Genomic DNA, 20320 nt, shown 5'->3' on the forward strand with positions numbered 1-20320 from the left:
GGAAACGATGCCAGACGACAGCAAACAGTTTGTCTGTTGTTACTCTTTGTAAATAAAGAGTTGTTAATGATTTCCCCTTAAGTTTCGTATCAGTGCTGAGGTGTTAGGGGATTTCTACAGGAACTTCTGCAGAATTGAAAGTGAAAGTTTAACCAGAGGTTGTGCAACTCTACCAACTGACAAAACTAAAAACCCCACCTCTGTTGCTCTGTTGAAAACAAGTTCCTGTGAAGACAGAGAGAGAGCTCAGCTCACACACATCGTGAAGAAGAGAAGACGAGACAAACTTTGTTTTCATCCTCCTCAACCATGTATATGGACTCAAATTTGAAGGTTGAAGTTATATCTTCGCTTTTTGGACAGACCGTAACACCCTTTGACAGGAAAAGATGCCAGACGACAGCAAACATTTTGTCTGTTGACGACTTTCATCTCCACAACCTCATCGGGCAACAACAGGCTTGTGCTGACGATTTTTTCATTAATGCAGAAAAGTTTTTTGACTCTGCGTATGACTGCGACTTCACTGATCTCTCTGACTCGGCTGAGTATATGAGAGGGGATGAGCTTTACCAGCGCCCAAAAGGTTGGTACCGCATGGCCTTAAAGGTCAAAGGTAGATATCCAGATGGAGACGCCTGGTTGGGCACAGAAGGATGGAGGAGTCACTCTGTGCCTGGAGAATGGCCTGTTTCCTACCACGGAACAAGCTTAGATGGAGTCAAAGGCATCATCAGGAGCAACTACACAGCCGGAGACAGAGCCTTGTATGGCAGAGGAATCTACTCAACGCCAGACATACATGTTGCTGAGAGAGAAGACTATGCCAAGACTTTCACATCGGAGACGACTGGGAAGAGTTACAAAGTGATCCTGCAAAATCGAATCAATCCTGAGAAGAGAGAGATTTCCCAACGATCTGATTACTGGCTCATTCCTGTTCCCAAAGGAGCTTCTGCTGCGGAGGAGAAACAGATAGTGGAGAGCTCCATTCGACCTTACGGCATTCTGATTCAGGAAATAAATGACGATGACGAAAGCAATAATCGTGAAAGCAGGTATGATTATAGAGGTGATGAAGATAGAGGTGATGAAGATACAGGTGATGGTGACACAGGTGATGGTGATAGAGGTGATGAAGATACAGGTGATGAAGACACAGGGGATGATGATAGAGCTTCTACTGCGGAGGAGAAACAGATAGTGGAGCGCTCCATTCAACCTTACGGCATCCTGATTAAGGAAATAAATGACTCCTGTGGGTCAAGCCCCACTTCCTGGTCCAAGCCAACTGCCGCCCTTGCTGAAGCACCGCAAACCGGACCACCAATACAGCATGGGTTGCCCCTTCACCTCAGCCCTCAGTTACCATCCATTTGCCCGCTCTTCCCTCCTGCAGCCCTCATTGCTGGTGACTCCGTGATTAGAGGCGTTCGCTTTTTTAACGCGGACACTTGCAGCTTTCCCGGTTCGACTGTTCCCGACATTCTGGCGAATCTCCAATCGCTCCTGCCAAAGCTCCCCTCTTCAGTAAACAGACTCATCGTGCACGTTGGAACTAATGACACGGCCAGAGAACACTCTGAACTGACAAAAAAAGACTTTAACCATCTTCTAGAGTTCCTTAAAAAATCAGGAAAGGAAGTGTTTTTATCTGGCCCCATTCCGACTCTTAACCGCGGGTCCGTTCGTTTTAGCAGGATCCGCACACTCAACATCTGGCTCCAGTCCGCTTGCAGGGCTCACAATGTTGGTTTTATTGATAACTTCAACTTGTTTTGGAATCGTCGCAGCCTCTACGCAAGAGACGGTTTACACCCGAACAAAGCTGGCGCTAAAGTACTAAAAGCCAATATTCAGTACACTGTTCACTCCTATCCACATGACTGACTGTTTACACCTGACACACGCCATCCTGGATCCCCTGTCCTCTGTCACACTTCCTCTACGTTCATTCATCAGCCGCATGATCCCAGCAGCTCCCCCTATGGGCTCAGCGATCCGCCATCTGCAGCAGCTGACTTTCCCATACAGACGGTTACATCAGTGAGGCCACCGCCCCGGTCCCTTCGTCACCACGGTGGAGTGAACTATTCAAACCTCCGTTCATTCAGCCGTGCCTTAGAAGGGCCTTAGCTAATGTCAGATCACTGACCAACAAGACTTTTTTAACTCCCACGAGATGGATGTTCTGTGTCTGACAGAAACCTGGCTTAAAGATGAACCCAGTGCCTTCTCAGAGCTTGTCCCCACTGACTGTCTTTAAGAGCAGTCTCTGTTGCCGCCAGGTTCAAATGGATCCATTCTGCAGCTTTGAGCTTCAGCTCTTTGAGTTTTCACAGTCCACCAGAAGTCCACCAGAACTTTATGCGCACTTGTCTATCGGCCTCCTGAACCCAATGGTGTGTTTTTATCCAGGAGTTTTCTGAATTATTAGCTGAAATCTTCCCACAATATGATAGTATTTAAATTTTTGGTGATTTTAATATTCATGTGTGCTGCTCCTTTAAGCCAATGGTGAACGCTTCTTTAAACCTGATTGACTCTTTTAATCTTGTGCAGCTCGTCTCTGGTCTCACTCATGAACATGCTCATGCATCGGACCTTGTTTTATCTTTTGGTATTTCTGTAAGCATCAGTGATTTGTGAAGCAACGTTCTCGGACCACAAGCCTGTCATGTTTGAAACCGTTACTGCTGACTCAGACCCCCCCCCCCCCCCCCCTGTTCGCTGCTCTTGTTTAATAAATATACAATCATTTTGTTGTGTTTTTTCACAGAGGAGATTGCTCTATTTGTGTTGGGTCCGTGCTCTTGTCACTGTTTGAAGTTCTTGAAAGTGTGTTTGTGTCTTCATGAATAATAATTCAAGATGTTTTGTTTCCTCACTTTTACTTGAATTGTTTTCCTACTGTGATAGAGAAACACTCATTTGAAAGCAGGTTTTTTTTGGTGCTTTGAGAACTACCAGCTTTGATTTGAAAATATCTGCAGACTCTGATGATTTTTTGTATTAAAACATCTGATGATTTTAACATTGCAATAACATCTTTTTCACTGAACTTTACTCAATCCAGTTTCCTTGTTACACCTGAAAACATGTTTGTTAATTGTTCATTTGTTACTCTTTGTAAATAAAGAGTTGTTAATGATTGTCCCTTAAGTTTCGTATCAGTGCTGAGGTGTTAGGGGATTTCTACAGGAACTTCTGCAGAATTGAAAGTGAAAGTTTAACCAGAGGTTGTGCAACTCTACCAACTGACAAAACTAAAAACCCCACCTCTGTTGCTCTGTTGAAAACAAGTTCCTGTGAAGACAGAGAGAGAGCTCAGCTCACACACATCGTGAAGAAGAGAAGACGAGACAAACTTTGTTTTCATCCTCCTCAACCATGTATATGAACTCAAATTTGAAGGTTGAAGTTATATCTTCGCTTTTTGGACAGACCGTAACACCCTTTGACAGGAAAAGATGCCAGACGACAGCAAACATTTTGTCCGTTGACGACTTTCATCTCCACAACCTCATCGGGCAACAACAGGCTTGTGCTGACGATTTTTTCATTAATGCAGAAAAGTTTTTTGACTCTGCGTATGACTGCGACTTCACTGATCTCTCTGACTCGGCTGAGTATATGAGAGGGGATGAGCTTTACCAGCGCCCAAAAGGTTGGTACCGCATGGCCTTAAAGGTCAAAGGTAGATATCCAGATGGAGACGCCTGGTTGGGCACAAATGGATGGAGGAGTCACTCTGTGCCTGGAGAATGGCCTGTTTCCTACCACGGAACAAGCTTAGATGGAGTCAAAGGCATCATCAGGAGCAACTACACAGCCGGAGACAGAGCCTTGTATGGCAGAGGAATCTACTCAACGCCAGACATGCATGTTGCTGAGAGAGAAGACTATGCCAAGACTTTCACATCGGAGACGACTGGGAAGAGTTACAAAGTGATCCTGCAAAATCGAATCAATCCTGAGAAGAGAGAGATTTCCCAACGATCTGATTACTGGCTCATTCCTGTTCCCAAAGGAGCTTCTGCTGCGGAGGAGAAACAGATAGTGGAGAGCTCCATTCGACCTTACGGCATTCTGATTCAGGAAATAAATGACGATGACGAAAGCAATAATCGTGAAAGCAGGTATGATTATAGAGGTGATGAAGAGAGAGGTGATGAAGATACAGGTGATGATGATAGAGGTGATGATGATACAGATGATGATGATCAAGGTGATGATGATAGAGGTAATGAAGATACAGGCGATGATGATACAGATGGTGATGATGATAGAGGTAATGAAGATACAGGCGATGATGATAGCATGTGCATTATCTTGTAATCGATTGTATGAACCGATTAACAAAGCTATGTCCAAAGTAGTGGAGATGGAAGATCAAAAACACGAGCACATGTTTCGACAGTATATCTTTGTTGCATACACTATGTTAAAGGCCTGAAAACTTTTTTTGTCAATCAGCTGCTTACTATGAATGATACGGGTCCCACATGAATTTTGTTAAACATACAATCATGTTATTTTTTTCACAGAGGAGATTGCTCTATTTGTGTTGGGTCCGTGCTCTTGTCACTGTTTTAAGTTCTTGAAAGTGTGTTTGTGTCTTCACGAATAATAATTCAAGATGTTTTGTTTCCTCACTTTTACTTGAATTGTTTTCCTACTGTGATAGAGAAACACTCATTTGAAAGCAGGTTTTATTTGGTGCTTTGAGAACTACCAGCTTTGATTCGACAATATCTGCAGACTCTGATGATTTATTGTATCAAAACATCTGATGATTTTAACATTGTAATAAAATATTTTTACACCTGAAAACATTGTTAATTGTTCATTTGTTACTCTATGTAAATAAAGAGTTGTTAATTATTTTCCCTTCCAGTTTTTTATCGGTGCTGGGGTGTTAGGGGATTTCTACAGAAACTCCTGCAGAATTGAAACTGAAAGTTGAACCAGCGGTTGTGCAACTCTGCCAAATGACAAAACTAAAAACACCACAGTCCTTATAATACAAAGGGTACGATCTGAAGTGAAGAATTGAGAACTCTCTGTGAAGAATAATGATTCAAAACACAGATTTTGAAGGCAAATCTTGATACCTTACGACAGACAAAAAGCAGAAAATAGAAATGATATGGATGCAGTTTTCCGCTGTATTTTCGATTACAGAAAGAGGCATGTAGTTTTATATGTACAGAATGAGCTTTGAGCTCAGTATTTATAAACCTTTGCAGCTTTTCTCACTTCTTGATAAATAGCCAAGTTTCCTGGTTTTGTTCACAAGCCTTAAAGCACTTATATACTACTAAACTTCAATTTACATTTTCCACTAAAGTTACAAAAGCAACGTTTGTGAAAGTCTTTCAAACAGAGAGGATTATTAAAAGAGGTTTCTGCTGTATGCAAATGAGATCTAATATCTGAATATGATCATCAGTGAGTGGGAGAAACTATACCTCTTAATATGTAGTTCTGGTAGTTCTGGTCAGCTTCTGCTCCCACCTTGATGAGACACGTCAGACCTTCAGCCATCACAAACTCATGGACCAGATCTTTGTCATCCTGAAGTTAAACAGAGGAAGCGGGCATAGAATAGGTTAATACAATAAACACTAACTGTGCAGAGAAGCACACATAATCCCTCTTACAAATCATAAGTTTACTCATGTATTCAATTCAAAATTCTCTTTTGTTACCACATGATGTCAGTAATGTGCAGGATTTGGACTTACGTTGACGGTAAATAAACTTTCAATCCCCCACATGTTCAGGCCAGCTGACACACTCTACATGTCAACAGCCACGTGTTTTGCAATTTGTTGCTTTTGCGATATCATGTCTCATAACAAAAACTAAATTAAAAGGATGATGAAAGCACTTCCAGGAAGCTGTCTGAGCAGACTCAAAGAATGCTGCCCTCAGGTTGCAATCAACTTTGTGACGCATCATTTCATTCAAGGCTCGGTTAGTGGCCCTAAGCTGCAAACCATGCCGCTTTACGTACCACTCTGGCGTTCAGCGGCGGTGTGTCACTATACTTGTCACGTGCATAGCGTCTTTTCAAAATAAACTTCCGTCTTAACAGGAAGTTAGGTTTGGGCAACAAAATCACTTAGTTACGTTTAGGAGAAGAGCATCGCGACGACTCACGAGACCTGCTTGTGACTAACGAGTCACCTGGCTAGCGACTCACATAAGTCCCGTGACTAACAACACTAATGACTCACACGACGAATGACTAACGGGACAAAATGTCAACTTGACTTTGTTTTGCACGGGACACTACAGTGGTCCCTGCTTGGTTTACGTGCGTTGCTCTGCCGCAGGTGGGTGCGTCGCATACACACACTTCGTTATTTGACGTCTTGGGAGTGAGAACAGGTTGGTTATTATTGTCTGTGTGTGTGTGTGTGTGTGTGTGTGTGTGTATTACTCATGTTGTGGGGACATCTGTCTGCATAGTCACATTGTGGGGACTTGCATTCCTTTTGGGGACACAATGCAGGTCCCCATAACGTAAATCATTATATTCTAGGGGAAGTAGCAGTGGGGTTAGGTTAAGTCTCCAGGACATGAATGGAAGTCAATGTAATGTCCTCTAATGTGATGGAGACGCGACTGTGTCTGTGTGTGTGTGTGTGTGTGTGTATGTGAGTGTGTGTGTGTGCTATAGAAAAAGCACTCGGTGTTTAAGGTGGCTGACTCCTCTCATCTTAAAATAAAGATTCACACAAAAACAAATGCAAACACCCACACACACACGCACACACACACACACACACACACACAGAGGACACACCCACAGAGGTACACACACACAAAGAGAGAAACGCCACGTTGATGGCGATCCCTGTCATCATGGAGGCGCACGGTGGCCACAATAACCAACTGTATTCTGCAACAAAAACTGACAGTCATTGCATGAGAAATCTGCGTGTGTTACCTGAAAAATTTGCTTTAGAGAGAACAGTGCCCTTCTCAAGTCACGTCCATTGGAATTGTACAGCCTTTCTGGAGAGAGAGAAAGAGACAAAGGAGTGGTTATTATTCTAAAATTCAACAGTAACAAGGCTTAGTAGAGTGACTCATTTCAAAAAGCTCACACAAAATGTGAAAACAATTCAAGAAAATGTTTCAACCTGACCATATAAGCTTTGTTTGTATCGTTAATTCACCGCTGCACCTTTCATCTCTCACCAAGCCTCGTGCGTTTTATGACTCGATCAATAAAACTTGGAAGTAAAATGAGTCTCAGCTGCGCACAAGTTGCACAATGGTTTGAATATGCAGCGCAATGCCGATAGAGTCCACGGAACCAATCGCATCCTTCGGTTCCTGACCACCTGACGCAGGCACTTCATCTCACACTTTCACCGCGTCCTCACAACACGTGCGTGGTCTCTCTCACACGCACACATACACACAAACACAAATGCACACACACGCACACACATGCACACGTTGCAGTGGTGATTAGAGCTCTATTGGAATGTTAATGAGCTGCTGGCCGGGCTTCAACGGTGAGGTATTCAGGTCACAACATGGAAAGCACTCAGAACCAACGACCATACAAGCTCTCATACTATCACACTGATATTCAGATTATTACGATTATCCTTGAACACGAATAGATCACTTCTATCATATTAAAGAGGCTTAAAATGTAAATTGTGACCCCATGAACTGTACTTTGTGTTTTCGTATTTCCTCTAAGGGCAGGCAACCGTAGGCACGTGTGCCACCATCGCTCCATGGTAGCGTAACCAATGGCACACTAGCAATAAGAGTGCAAGATTTTTTTGGAAATGTTGAAATGTCCCCTCCTCCGCATGCCAAATTACCTTTTTCACAGCCATTGGCAGCTGCGCGGCCTGTTATTTACGATGGTTTGACACTCTGCCTCTGATTGGCTAGCACCCATTGCCTTCGTAGCAGAATTTGTTAAGTTTATCGCTGATGAACAACATTGATGGAAGGTTGGTCGGGTTCAGTAAAACAATCATATTTCTGGTACTCAATGCGTTGATAATATTTGAACATGTTCTGGAGAATGTATTCTCTTAATACTATTACAATCATAATATTTCTACTATTTTGTACATAGTCACGGTTATATTTTGATGTTGATATTTGATCTGAAATGATTATTTTGTCATTTTGTATTGCTTAAAAACCACACATTCGGATTTCCATTCCCCCCCTGTTGTACAAGTACTTTTATTTGCATATTTGTATTTGCATACTACATACTAAACAGTAATTTACAACCATGTGTGCTCTGCATTAAGCTCAAAGTCTGCTCAGTTGAGTGTTCATACTGTCCATTTGTGCGTATGAACATTTGTGTGTCAGCAGGGGGTTTGGGAGTCTGCGTGTTGACGACAAATCCTTCAGTTCATCAGGAGGGGGTTGAAAGCGTACAGAGGTAAGGGCCTGCTGTCTGGAGCTCAGTGGAAACCGTCGCTAAGCTAGACAAGGCTAACCCAAGGCCAGGGTCAAAATCATTACCATTCCACACATCGACGAAGAATTACAGGCCTGTCGGTCTCTCCATCTGCATTCATGAAATACATATGTGATAGTCTACAGCAGAGATAATGAAAGCACCCATATCATCAGTGCCAAGAGGCAACTGGCAATGAGGCTCCACGTACGGGAACTAAGAAGTGACTCCAAAAACTCAAGAAAAAAGTATGGTATGAGGGGAAAGAGAGGGAAGAACATAACACAAACATGAAAGAGGTGAACTAAGAGAAAGGAATGGAAGGACAGGACAGGACAGGACAGGGGAAAGAAAAGAGAGGAAAGGAAAGTGACGACCACCGAGTACATGCCAGGGTCTGATTTGAGGAAAGAAAGCCAATTGCTTCCGGGTAATCAAGGCTGAGGAGAGAAATGAGAGCGTCGAAGACGTGGAATTCCCCTTCCAAAAATACACAAACACATGTCTTGAGTCAAATGTTGATTTTGAACCTTTTCTGAGTCAGTCCAGCTGATTGAAAACATGCCTAGTTTATGGATGCACCAATTTTTGACCAAGTTCAAGTCAGTTGATGATTAGCCACACTGGTATATGTGACCTTTCATTTGGTTTAATCCTATTTTTTCGTGAAACGGTGGAGAACACAGATAAGTGGCAGGTGCAATGACCTCATTCAATAATTCACAACAGACTCCGAACTGTGGCTCAGCCATAGCTCCTCTCTTCAAACGCTTCAGTTCCGTCTGGACTTCCACGTTCTCGTTCCTCTAGGTTTCCCTGGAAATCGAGTGGCCACTCAGTGACGCAGGGAACACTTCGCCTGGCCCTTGACGGTCAACGGTTGCTTCGGTCGCTCACGTGGAGTGTTCATCGGGCCGTGAGCGAGGCTGTCAGGGTAACCTTCTACCAGAAGGTCTGTTGTCCATCAGGAGCATGTCAGCAGCAGTGATAACGTGAGCGTGGTTGATTCGTTCTGGTGAAGCAGTTGGTGTGAAAAGGTGGGCATTATAATGAGCTCGACTTTACAGGGATCAACAACCAGCACTCTATATAAACACTGAATTAAAGCTTCAGAAAACACATGTTTTGGTTTTCTATAATTCTTTCTATGTTTTCTTACTTCTCTGCAACATACTCTTTATATCCTGAAGATGGAAACCTCTCCAAACCATTTTCTGTGCAACAATATTTTAATAAAATCGGCTAAGTGAATGGACAGGTTTATTATAAGAAGCTTCTCACTTTATACTTCCCTGGCAGACACTGACAAGCCAGTCACAAAATATGGGTCCAGAGATATCAATGTAATAGTTACATGGCTTCATATTTGTTTACTTTCACTCAAAATGAAAGCATCGCCGCTGCATGGACCCGTTAAGGACCCGCTATGTGCAGGCTAATGTTGGGGTGATCGTACATGACGGATATATATCACCCAGCTGGATACAGATGGTGTACAGTGTGCAACATGCCAGGCGACAGAGGCCGCACACCACCACACTCATTTATATGTAAGTTAGCCATCTCCACAGTCATTTAACATGCCAATGAACACTGAAATATTTTGTCTGAAATAACAGCACAACACAAACTAGGAAGATAACACGTCTTAATTAGATGCCATCCAGTGGTCTAAGAGAAAGAGGAGGAGATGGAGGAAGGAGAGGAAAATTGCAAAAGTACGGTTTTTGAAGGGAGGATTTGCCCGTCTGTCCCTGTGTCTCTTGCTGGTCGTGCTGCTTTTTTTTTCCTGGCCCGAGATTTTATTATTGTCACAATAAAAGCTGAAACACTCACTGGGATGTGTCATTGTGGCGTGTGCTTGTGTAGAATGTGTGTGTGTGTGTGTGTGTCCGCTGAGTGCAGACAGACAGATGAAGGAAAGACAGAAAGGCACATTTCATTCATAGGTTCGCTTGGAGTTTTACTGTTTTGTTTTGGAGGACTCGCAGTTCATTTGCACTGTTTCACCATGACCTCACACGCACTGCAATGTGTCAGCCTTAACGAGTCATTTAGTCCCATATTCCATCTTAAAATTTGTAATTTTCTTTTAGCAAGGGGGGGGGGGGGGGGGGGAGTCCGCCAGCAGAATGAGGTATTTCCACTTGTTTCTGATGTTTTCTCTTTTAATCTGATATGATTAAAACTACACTCTTGGTTCACATGCATTTGAACTGTGGCCTTTCTATTGACCAGGTATGCTAAACTATAGGCACATTCCCTGCTTTACAATAAGTTTGAAATTCTAAAAGACACGTTTTTGCAATCTACATTAGAAACATCATTCAAAACGAAGAGCCTGTGTGTGCTGTTTGCTAAACACTGTCACTGAACTGCCACACTCAATTAGCAATTGCCTACAACCAGAATGCACCTGTGAAAACACCTGTAATCAATTACATCGCTTAAATCAGAGCTTGGACAGCATGTATAGGATTCAGGTTTGCTCTTTGATGCGCACAACAATGGCGGCCAATTTTGAAGAGAGAGAGCTGGCTGCAATATACGAGATTTTGTTAACAGTCCAATACAATAACTATGTTCATGTCATCTTCAGTGAAAGCAATTGTGTCTTATACTGTTAAAGGAAGAGCCACTCCCAGCATGTCGGACTAAATTATAGCTTTTAAGGAAAGACATGGAGACTGGAGTCTAGTTACTGTTTGAGCTTGGTTTACATTTTCATTGGGTTTATCACACGCTAAACACCAAATAAAGGACCCAACAGACGTGAAAATATGTCACCATGTTTATTGTGATCCAATTCTCCTGTTTGTTTACGTGGGAGTGTCCTCTACAGTGAAACAGGGATTCCCCCAGTGCCGAGGCCGTGTGCTCAGTCGTACCGGAGTGGTCAGACGCCTCCTTCCTCTGCTGCCATAATGAGATTAGTGCTGTGACCCTTCAGCGTTGACTAATCCCTCAACATTTACTGCACCATCTACACATCTCCAAACAGAAAAACACACAGGCCAGCTCAGGCTACACTGGTCCTAATCCACAGCAATTACACTCAAATCTTGTTACTTTTTTTTTGCAACGCAACAAATGCTAAATCGCAGCCTCCCCACTTGACTGAAGTCTAATTCTGCTTAGTTGGCTTTAGCAAAGAGCACCATCAGTCGACTACTACTATGCTTAATATTCAGATTAAACAATGGAAGCCAGCTCAGCAGTTGTTTCTAAAAGTCGACCTGGTTACAGAAACACATTGGTGTGAAGGTGAGATTCTGCAGGCACGAAGAGAATGCAAGGACAAACCAAGAGAATCATCTGTTTGGCATCCAGCATATGAGCTTCTCAAAGTCATCTATGAGCATTACAAGTCTCTACTTGTGACTCTTGTGTTGTTTTTGGCCACAGAAGCAGTTTTTTTGCTTAGAGGCTATGGACATAGTGGAGCATTCAGCAGCTGAACGAAAAGATCTCATGCATTTCTCTCAAGAGGAGAAGATCATAAACAGAGATAGATGTAGGGCGGGACCATGTGGTCAAAATCGTCTGTCACAATAACAGTCATTTTATATCTTGATATGTAGATGTGTATATGTACACGATATAGCATATTTTCTGGTATTTTAATCAATAAATGGTCCGGATGAAATAACCCCATGATGTTGAATACTATTGTGAAAATTCAAAACTTGACAAATGAAAAGTGCTGTGTATTTTCTCATTTAATTAAGAACTTAAATGCAAAATAATCCGATTTTCTGAGAAATTTGAGTTAGTATGTGGTTGTTATCATCAATTTAGACAACGTAGTTGTGCCATCACAATATCTCAATATATGATTTCATCACAATACGATTCCATTGAGAGTTGATCATATTAGATTATCCCCCAGCCCCAAATAAAGCAACAGAGTATTAGACCTACGTTTATCAGGGAGCCAGAGACACAACTCAAAATGATGCTGCTCCGGATCTGCTGAATATGCAACGAGGCAACTGTTTGCTAACAAGTTCTCCATATAAACTCAAAAGATAACATGTCAATGTTGTGTTCACAGCTCAAACATGTATTATTGATAGTTTAAGTAAACATGTCATTGACTACATTTACATTGATAAATTAATTGGTGTCGAAAAGAAGAATAAAGTAGCCGTTGCAAAATAATCATAAAATGCAGTTCCTCTTACAGCCACTAGAGATGCAACACCCCAACAGTATCTACGCAAACCTCATCAGAGGAATTATTTCAGTGTAACACATCTTTACCGGGTCACAGGATATTTACAGATAAGCACGCACTGATGTCAACCAAGGGTAATATTGTTCAGGACGGCACAACTGTCTATGGGTCAGACGAGAGAGGGGCGCGTCACAGCTGGTGGTCTTGCATTAAAGCCCAGTCATAACCGCTGACTCGTGTTTCTGAAGGATTTCAATGCACCCCTCTAAAAAAGCCTCCACACGGCTGCCTGGGCCGATCAGTCAGTTGGCTTTCAGACGAGGTCTTCAGTGGGATCTAAAATAAAGAAGTGAGAGGAGCATGAGGTGTAATGGCACGCTGGAGAGCTTTATTTAATCCCAGGAAGTCTTTACCTCTCTGTGCTGGTCATGCTAAATATAGGTGGGTTGGGTGTCTAACATCCTGTAACATACTGGGTTCAATCTTTGTTCAGGTCATGCAGTGCACTGTGTGTGCGTATGCGTGTGTGTGTGTGTGTGTGCTGCCCTGTAGCTCCATATTCAGTCAAGGAAAAATAAAGTGAACTCGATGATACGATTCCAGTAATCGCCAATGCAGTTTCACCTCTGTCAGCAATTTCTTACAAACAACTAACTTTTGGAAACAAGGACATTTCACACAACTGGCAGATTTGTTTTTTACTTGTTTTAAGACAACGTAATGCAAAATGAAACGCTTTAATATTGAGCTTTGAACATGTCTTTGTAAGGGAGTGCATTTTGTATCAGTACCCATGTGCAAAGATACTATTGGGTGGTATTTCCTACTTATGTGCACATATGTGTGGAGTGGCGTGTCAATTAATCTGTCATTAAGAGAACAAATTCTCCATCAATCTGTCATGATCGAATATAGTTTGGACAATTATGCATGATTTCAGTCTCATGTCAAGTGAAGTGAAAAGGAGAAGTTGGCAGGCAGCAAAGGCCAGACTGCTGAGGATAACTCGGTTATTTTGTGACTGTCTATTTTTTGTCTGTTGGTCTTGGCCTGCAGTATGAGCACTGGAGGCTGCTGATGGTACAGATGACGATAGAGGCCCCATGAGCTCAGTGTGTGTGTGTGTGTGTGTGTGTGTGTGTGTGTGTGTGTGTGTGTGTGTGTGTGTGTGTGTGTGTGAGTGTGTGTGTGTGTGTGTGTGAGAGAGAGAGAGAGAGAGGAAAAGAGAGGGAGAGTGAGACCTCCAAGGTTTCACTGTAGGATTCATAAGATTTAAAGAGTAGCAACGGACCTAGACAGCGATTACACTCGGCTCAGCAATGACACACACACACACACACACACGCACACACACTCACACCCACACGAGCACGTACCCACGTCCCCAGGCAGATACAGTACAACAACACTTGGGAGGACATGAAAATAAACTTTTATATGAGTCCCATAAATCCACCCCTGTGGAAACAAATGGCTGCTATATTTTATAGTGAACACACTGACATACAGTGCATGCAACATGCCTACATACACACTTTCATATTTAGACACACATGCAGTTAAACATATCCAGACTGTAACCTTGAGCCCTGATGAAGGACATCAGCTGTAAAAGAATTTCAGGAGCAGATGTCTTCAGGAAGGAAAGTTGCCTCATAAACACATGCAAAAACATTCAAATACACGCAGGCTCGCAAGCACAGTATACAAATATAGTCAGCCATCCGATGATACCACGGTGATGACAGGCAGCTATATTCACACACAGCCTACCTTAGTTACTCTGCTGTACACACAGGGAGTGATGACTCATTATATACTTACATCAACATTTTAGGATCTACTGACATTGGCAAATATTTGCCTCCGTTCACTTCCATTGTGTGCGAAGAAAGGGGGGGGGGGGGGGACGGACAAGATTCACTTCCGGTGGCAAAGCAAATTTGCATCTTCACATCACGCGGAGTTCAACTTTGGTGAACTTTGACACACGTGGTCGCAGCCTCAACCTTAAGCAAAGACGTGTGTGGGCGTGGTTGACCACACCCGGCACTGCCCACAGTCAGCACACATATCACCTCAGAGGTGACGGTCACTCGCCTGCTGTCAAGTGTGTGTGGCCGTGTCCTGATATCCTCTCAGCACGACTGAAGCAAGCGCAGTTGTGTTTAGAACTTTAGAAAGCAGCAGATATTAAGTAGTAATTCTCCTGTATATCCTGGAGGTATCCGTTCCGAATCAATGTCCAATTTGCACCGGAAGAAACGCAGCATCTTGACATGTTTCTGCCAGAAAGCATTCTGTGCTGTAAAGATTGCTTTCTGCAAACTGTGTTGGAGGCATATCATGTTGAAGCATATCCTTATATTAAGCCCAATTGCTGTCTTGCCGAGATGAGAAGATTGACTCCCATCTGGGTATGGCAAATGTGAATCTACTGTAAGCAGCCAGTTAGCTTAGCTTAGCATAAAGACTGGAAATAGAACGAACTGGCTAGCCTGGCTCTCTCCAAAGGTCACTAAAACACACTCACTAAATAGCACCTTATAGTCTATAGACGAAACTAATAAAAGTCTATACAGACATAAGTTAATTCATGAAAATAATGTCAAACAACTTCTTTACAATTTGCATGTAACCGACAAAGTGTCAAGGGGTTGCTCTGTCTTTGCGATAATGCATTGTTATAAAGTGTGACCTGATTTTTCGCAGTGTGCAGTCGGACACAAAAGCTGATTGTGGGAAATATTGTGGTGCTCAATCCCACATACACGTGCACGTGTGAAACAAGCGCCCAGTGTTTTCCCTCGCTCTCCCCCCTCACCCTTTGTCATTCTCTCTCTCTCTCTCGCTCTCTCTCTCTCTCTCTCTCTCTCTCTCTCTTTTCTCACGCTTGCTGCTGATGTCAATGTTAATTGACTGGATTCACTAAGCATGTGCAATGGTCAGAAATATAAGATTTAAAAATGAAATGTTAGATGAGAGCATTGATACGACTCTCATCGATGACAAAGTGTGAGGCTTCAGTCAACAGCCAGTTAGCTTAGCGTAGCGCAAAAATCGTTTTTCTCAACTAGTGCATTGTTATAAAGATTCCCTGGGCATGTGCAATGACAGGAATATAAAAGGGGAGCCTGGCAAAGAAGATAGAGTGAGACAGACATAAAAGAGTGAGTGAGAAAGGCAAACACAGTAGAAGCTGACGGAGAAACCGGAGTAAGACTGACAGCAGCCCGAGCGGGTAAACAGGGAGGATATTGTAGGATATGTGCTGCTTGCTGAGTGGATTAGCTCAGTGAAATCTTGCTCTGACTCACTCCACACTTGCCTGTTGTTACACCTCCCTTGCTTGTGTGTGTGTTCTTTCCTGTGCGTGACCTTAATACAGCAGGTATGATGAGATCAGACAAAAGCTATAAGAGAGTTCTGGCATAATTACGGTTATTTACCAGAAGACAATGAACCAATTCAACGTTTTTGGGACTATATTCCGCCTGCTGGTCTTGGCTTACAGTTGACGATAGAGGGCCCATTAATGGTGTGTGCGTGTGTGTGTGTGGGCGTGTGTTTTTATGACTTGTGGGGACATAAATCTGTTTACACAGTCACATTGTGGGGACTCACCTTCCTTTTGGGGACCAAATGCAAGTCCCCATAGCGTCAATCATTCGATTTTAGGATGAAGACTTGGATTTAGGTTAAGATGAAATAAGGTACGATAACTGATATATAACTGCTGCAAGCATTTGTTTATTTCGGGTTGCAATCTTATTTATTTTATGTACTGGGGTTAGAAGCAAAATGAACTCCTTGTCAGTCCAACCAAAATATTCTCTAAATCAAACTGCCAAAGCAATATTCCCAAACTTTTCTAGTCTGGAGTCTGGAATCCCAAAATAGCAGACTTAGAACTTATGAAACTATTTGCATCACCACGGCAAAGTCTTCTCTCTTCCCTCAATCTCCTCACCTGTAAGACAGCGGACCGCAGAGCTATGACATAACTTGTGGAGCTGCTGGCCAGCTACTGCTGCTCTGTCTGGCAGGTGCATTTACTCCTTGCTTTGTTTTTCCCTTGTGTTTTCTTCCCTAAGTGATTTACCATTTCCCTGGAAATCATCCCGCTCCCCGTCTCGCTCCACACATCCCCTAAACCCATCATCTCTGAAACCCCACGGCTGGACGAGATGCCAAGCCCACCGATTCTCCAGCGTGTGTTCTGGATGTTTAGCTTGTGGTAATTGTAATGTTTTATTGCATTATGTAACAGCTTCAAAATGATTAAAACAGACCAGGCCAGAGCTTTGTGCAGGTACACTCAGCTGCATATATGAACAAGCCCAGACATAACACTCAGACGCATACAAAGCCAAAGACACATGCACATATGCAGTATATTTCTTCCAGGAAGAGCACTGAGGGTTGGAAGAGCAAACCCCAAACAGCAGTGTGTTGTGCAAGCGCACAACAGTTGGGCTGCTTGTGTTTGTCTGCCGAAATAGAGCTCAGGAAAAAAAGAAAACTGCCACATCCACAGAAAACAGAAACACTGCAACCGCACAGACAGGATCCATCACACCAAAGCAACTGATCACAATCCATGCACAGCTGCAACAAACAACTGGATTACACAGAAAAAACCATAAGAGATGTAAATCATCACATCGAAGATTTACTGCATAATATGAGCTTGACTGCTCAGCGTAAACAGTGCAACGTGCACACTTGTTATTTCTGTCTGCTTCTGGCTTACTGCAGCAGAGGACATTTAACTATCTGTGGACCGGGGTCCCCTTCACCAACGGTACAGTAAGAAAGCAAGATGGCAAGTTATTTACAGTTGGAGACAAACTGAAGAGTGCTACTGGAATAGGAATTGAGAACACAGCTGTAGGATAGATGTGTGTTACAGGATTTTCTACAGCGGCTACTGCTGTAAAGTTATCCCATCACTTCCACTGCTCTACACCTTCATCCCCAATGCCTCATCAGCCCACAGCAGAAACTAAGGCATGAGTCATTTGGGCGCAATGCTCTCAGTCGCTCCTCGGGGTCTCAGCAGCTGACGAGGGGAAAGTATTTGAGTGTTTTTCTCTTTCCTTCTTTCTCTCTGTGAAACACCGATGAAAAGTTAGCAGCGTGTCCTGTATTCTGAATGCACAACTACTGATTTCAGATGATGGTGAGATAGCGAAAACAAAAGCACGGACACATGAACACACATTTGCACGAAGATATTACGGCTGTGCACAGATAAAACAGATTGAGTGACAGGTCTAAACTTGTCAGAGAGCATGCAAACAATTCGTTGGCACAGCAGCATATCCTTGTTGACTCACACAGGTTCACACAGAAATATCATGAGGCCCAATGACTTGAGCCAAAGCCACAGGTGTTTCAAGAGAACAAAGACTCATAAACCGCATGTGAAGCTGAGCAGAGTAAATATAGATGTAGAGATCAGAGCGGGCCAGGCCGCAGGAAGAAACAGGTTGCAGAGGTTAAAAGCAACAGAAGTGGTGAGTGTTTGACTGAAACCAGTCAGGAGATGGGGAGGAGAAATGGAGACAAATAGACAATGTAGAGCAAAGCAGATGAATAGAGGATGAAGGAGAAAGGATGCCAGATTGAAGATTGAAGATTGAAGTAGTTGTTGGCTAAGGTTTGCGCGGATATTAGAGCGGAGCATGTCAGCAAAACCCAATAATATGTCTGGAGTTTTACAACTGCACAGCCAAAGATGTCCGATACACCGCTGCCCCCTCCCAGCTTACCCATTACCAAGCATTATCTCCCTGTCACACCATGCCATTACCAGGCCTGATCTCCCACAGCGGGGGGGACACCAACCAGCTGCAGTCGTCTCTTTCTGGAGCACCTCAAAGCCAGATTGCGGTCACTACTAACGCACGCACCCCCCCATCAGTAAATCAACAGTGAATAGTGACTACGGTTTTTTCACCATGGGACCACCATGTCAGTAAGCTCATATTTACAGAGATTTTGCCTGCTGCCACCAAATCCTCAAAACATCTCTTTACAGTGGATAACCACAGTCACTATCAACCTTTGATGTTGTACGGTGGCCTGTTATTACTTTTGTATCCAATCAAATCAAAGCAGGATAAAAAAAGCAAGAAAAGACAGACGGATGCAACACAATCTTTGACTCCGTTTTTGACAAGCTGCTAATTTGTTATGTAACAGCCCGAGCAGAGAAAATCAAAGCAAGTTCCTTCACCTCCACCTCCAGCACCTGCTGTTTGCATTACAGGGAGCTTTACCTGTCAGATAGCATACCCTTTGTATATTTGATCACTTAAACTGTATTTAATTACCGCTTATCCGTTCACTTCAGGGGAGGCATGGGAAATGAGGCCACAATGGGAAACAAAAGCTTTCTGCTAATGTTCTTCACAAATACAAAATGAATGACAAAGTATCACAAGAAATAATGACTCGATATCTGTGACATTTGCTGTGTGTTTCCTACATCAATCAGCCAGACCGATTTATTGAATATTAGTTTTGAGGTGGTTTAAAAACAGTGTCTATAACTGATTATTTTTGACTATGTCCTGCTACACATCTATGCTGTTATAAGTGTTTTAAAAAACGAATTTAAGGGGAATAAATGTCTCTAAATATTGGCTCTCGCTGCTCCGTATTACCGTAACATACAGGCTAATATTTAGTTAAAAGAGAGATTTTATGGACCCTAGAAATCCAGTCAAATGTCCATCAAATATGCAGATTCGGGGTCATGGTTGCTCATTTTACAAAAAACCTAGATGCATATTACATAGCCACACAATAACAATCAACAAATTCACATCCCTCATGATAAAATCATTGTTTTGACGCTATCATTTTGTGGGAATGTACTGAGCACTGATGCCTCCACGTGCCACTGATGATGCTAGCGGGGCTGTCGACCTCTATGACTTCTGTAGTCTTGTTACGTAAAACGTTTGCTCCGTGCAGTTAGTAAAGGTTGTGCGGCCTTCCTCGCATGTTTCTGTGCTGCCAACACTTTCTAAAGATAACACCTCCACCTCACCCACACCGCTGAACCACCTCTCTCTCCACCCGTCAGCTCCAACAAGTCTGCTGCGACAGAGACTGTGAAAACGAACCCCTAAATAAGGGTTTCTGATTGGCACTCTGACGAGTCTGCAGACCACGGGACAGAGAGGTGCTGAAGTAGATGGGCAAAATGAAGAGGCTCAGGCTAAGCGTTGTTCATCCTGAAGCCGAGGACACTCAGGACACCGACCCTGCATCAAAAGATAAATTCCTGTTAAATTGACGCTAATCTCCCGGTGAGGAAAATACAGCGAGCTGGATCATTAAAGTGCCACGAAGGCCTCCCCAGTGCAGACACAGCGCCTGCAGAGAAGTGCTTACACGAGCAGACAGAGTCTCTGCTTTGCTGATTATGCCAACGTGTACTCCTTCTCATATACAACAGAAACAACTCATTAACTCACACACACATTTTCACAGCCTCACTTACACGTGCACACATACACACATCACGGAGCGTCCTTAATCCCAAATTGGCAAGCGTGAATGTAATTTGATTTTTCCGTTTGCAGCGATGCCAAGAAATGGCAAGGAGAGCCGTCTTTCTGAAAGTTGTACGAATGTTTTCAACCTTGTGGCCCTGGAAGAAGATCAATGAA

The 20320-nt window shown here is 43.1% G+C and overlaps 1 protein-coding gene across 3 annotated transcripts in view; it reads right to left on the reverse strand.

Annotated features, from left to right (window-relative positions):
- The window catches only part of fhod3a (formin homology 2 domain containing 3a), a 53239-nt gene that overhangs the window by 22486 nt on the left and 10433 nt on the right, over nucleotides 1-20320 (reverse strand). For all 3 annotated transcript variants that reach the window (XM_079288033.1, XM_079288034.1, XM_079288032.1), the window contains exons 4-5: nucleotides 6959-7026; nucleotides 5472-5577 (exon numbers count right to left, since the gene is read on the reverse strand). In XM_079288033.1, the coding sequence (XP_079144159.1) occupies nucleotides 5472-5577; nucleotides 6959-7026 (174 nt within the window). The remainder of the gene's footprint in view (nucleotides 1-5471; nucleotides 5578-6958; nucleotides 7027-20320) is intronic.

This window comes from Melanostigma gelatinosum (assembly GCF_949748355.1).
Source record: "Melanostigma gelatinosum genome assembly, chromosome: 17".
In the NCBI taxonomy this organism is placed as follows: Eukaryota; Metazoa; Chordata; class Actinopteri; order Perciformes; family Zoarcidae; genus Melanostigma; species Melanostigma gelatinosum.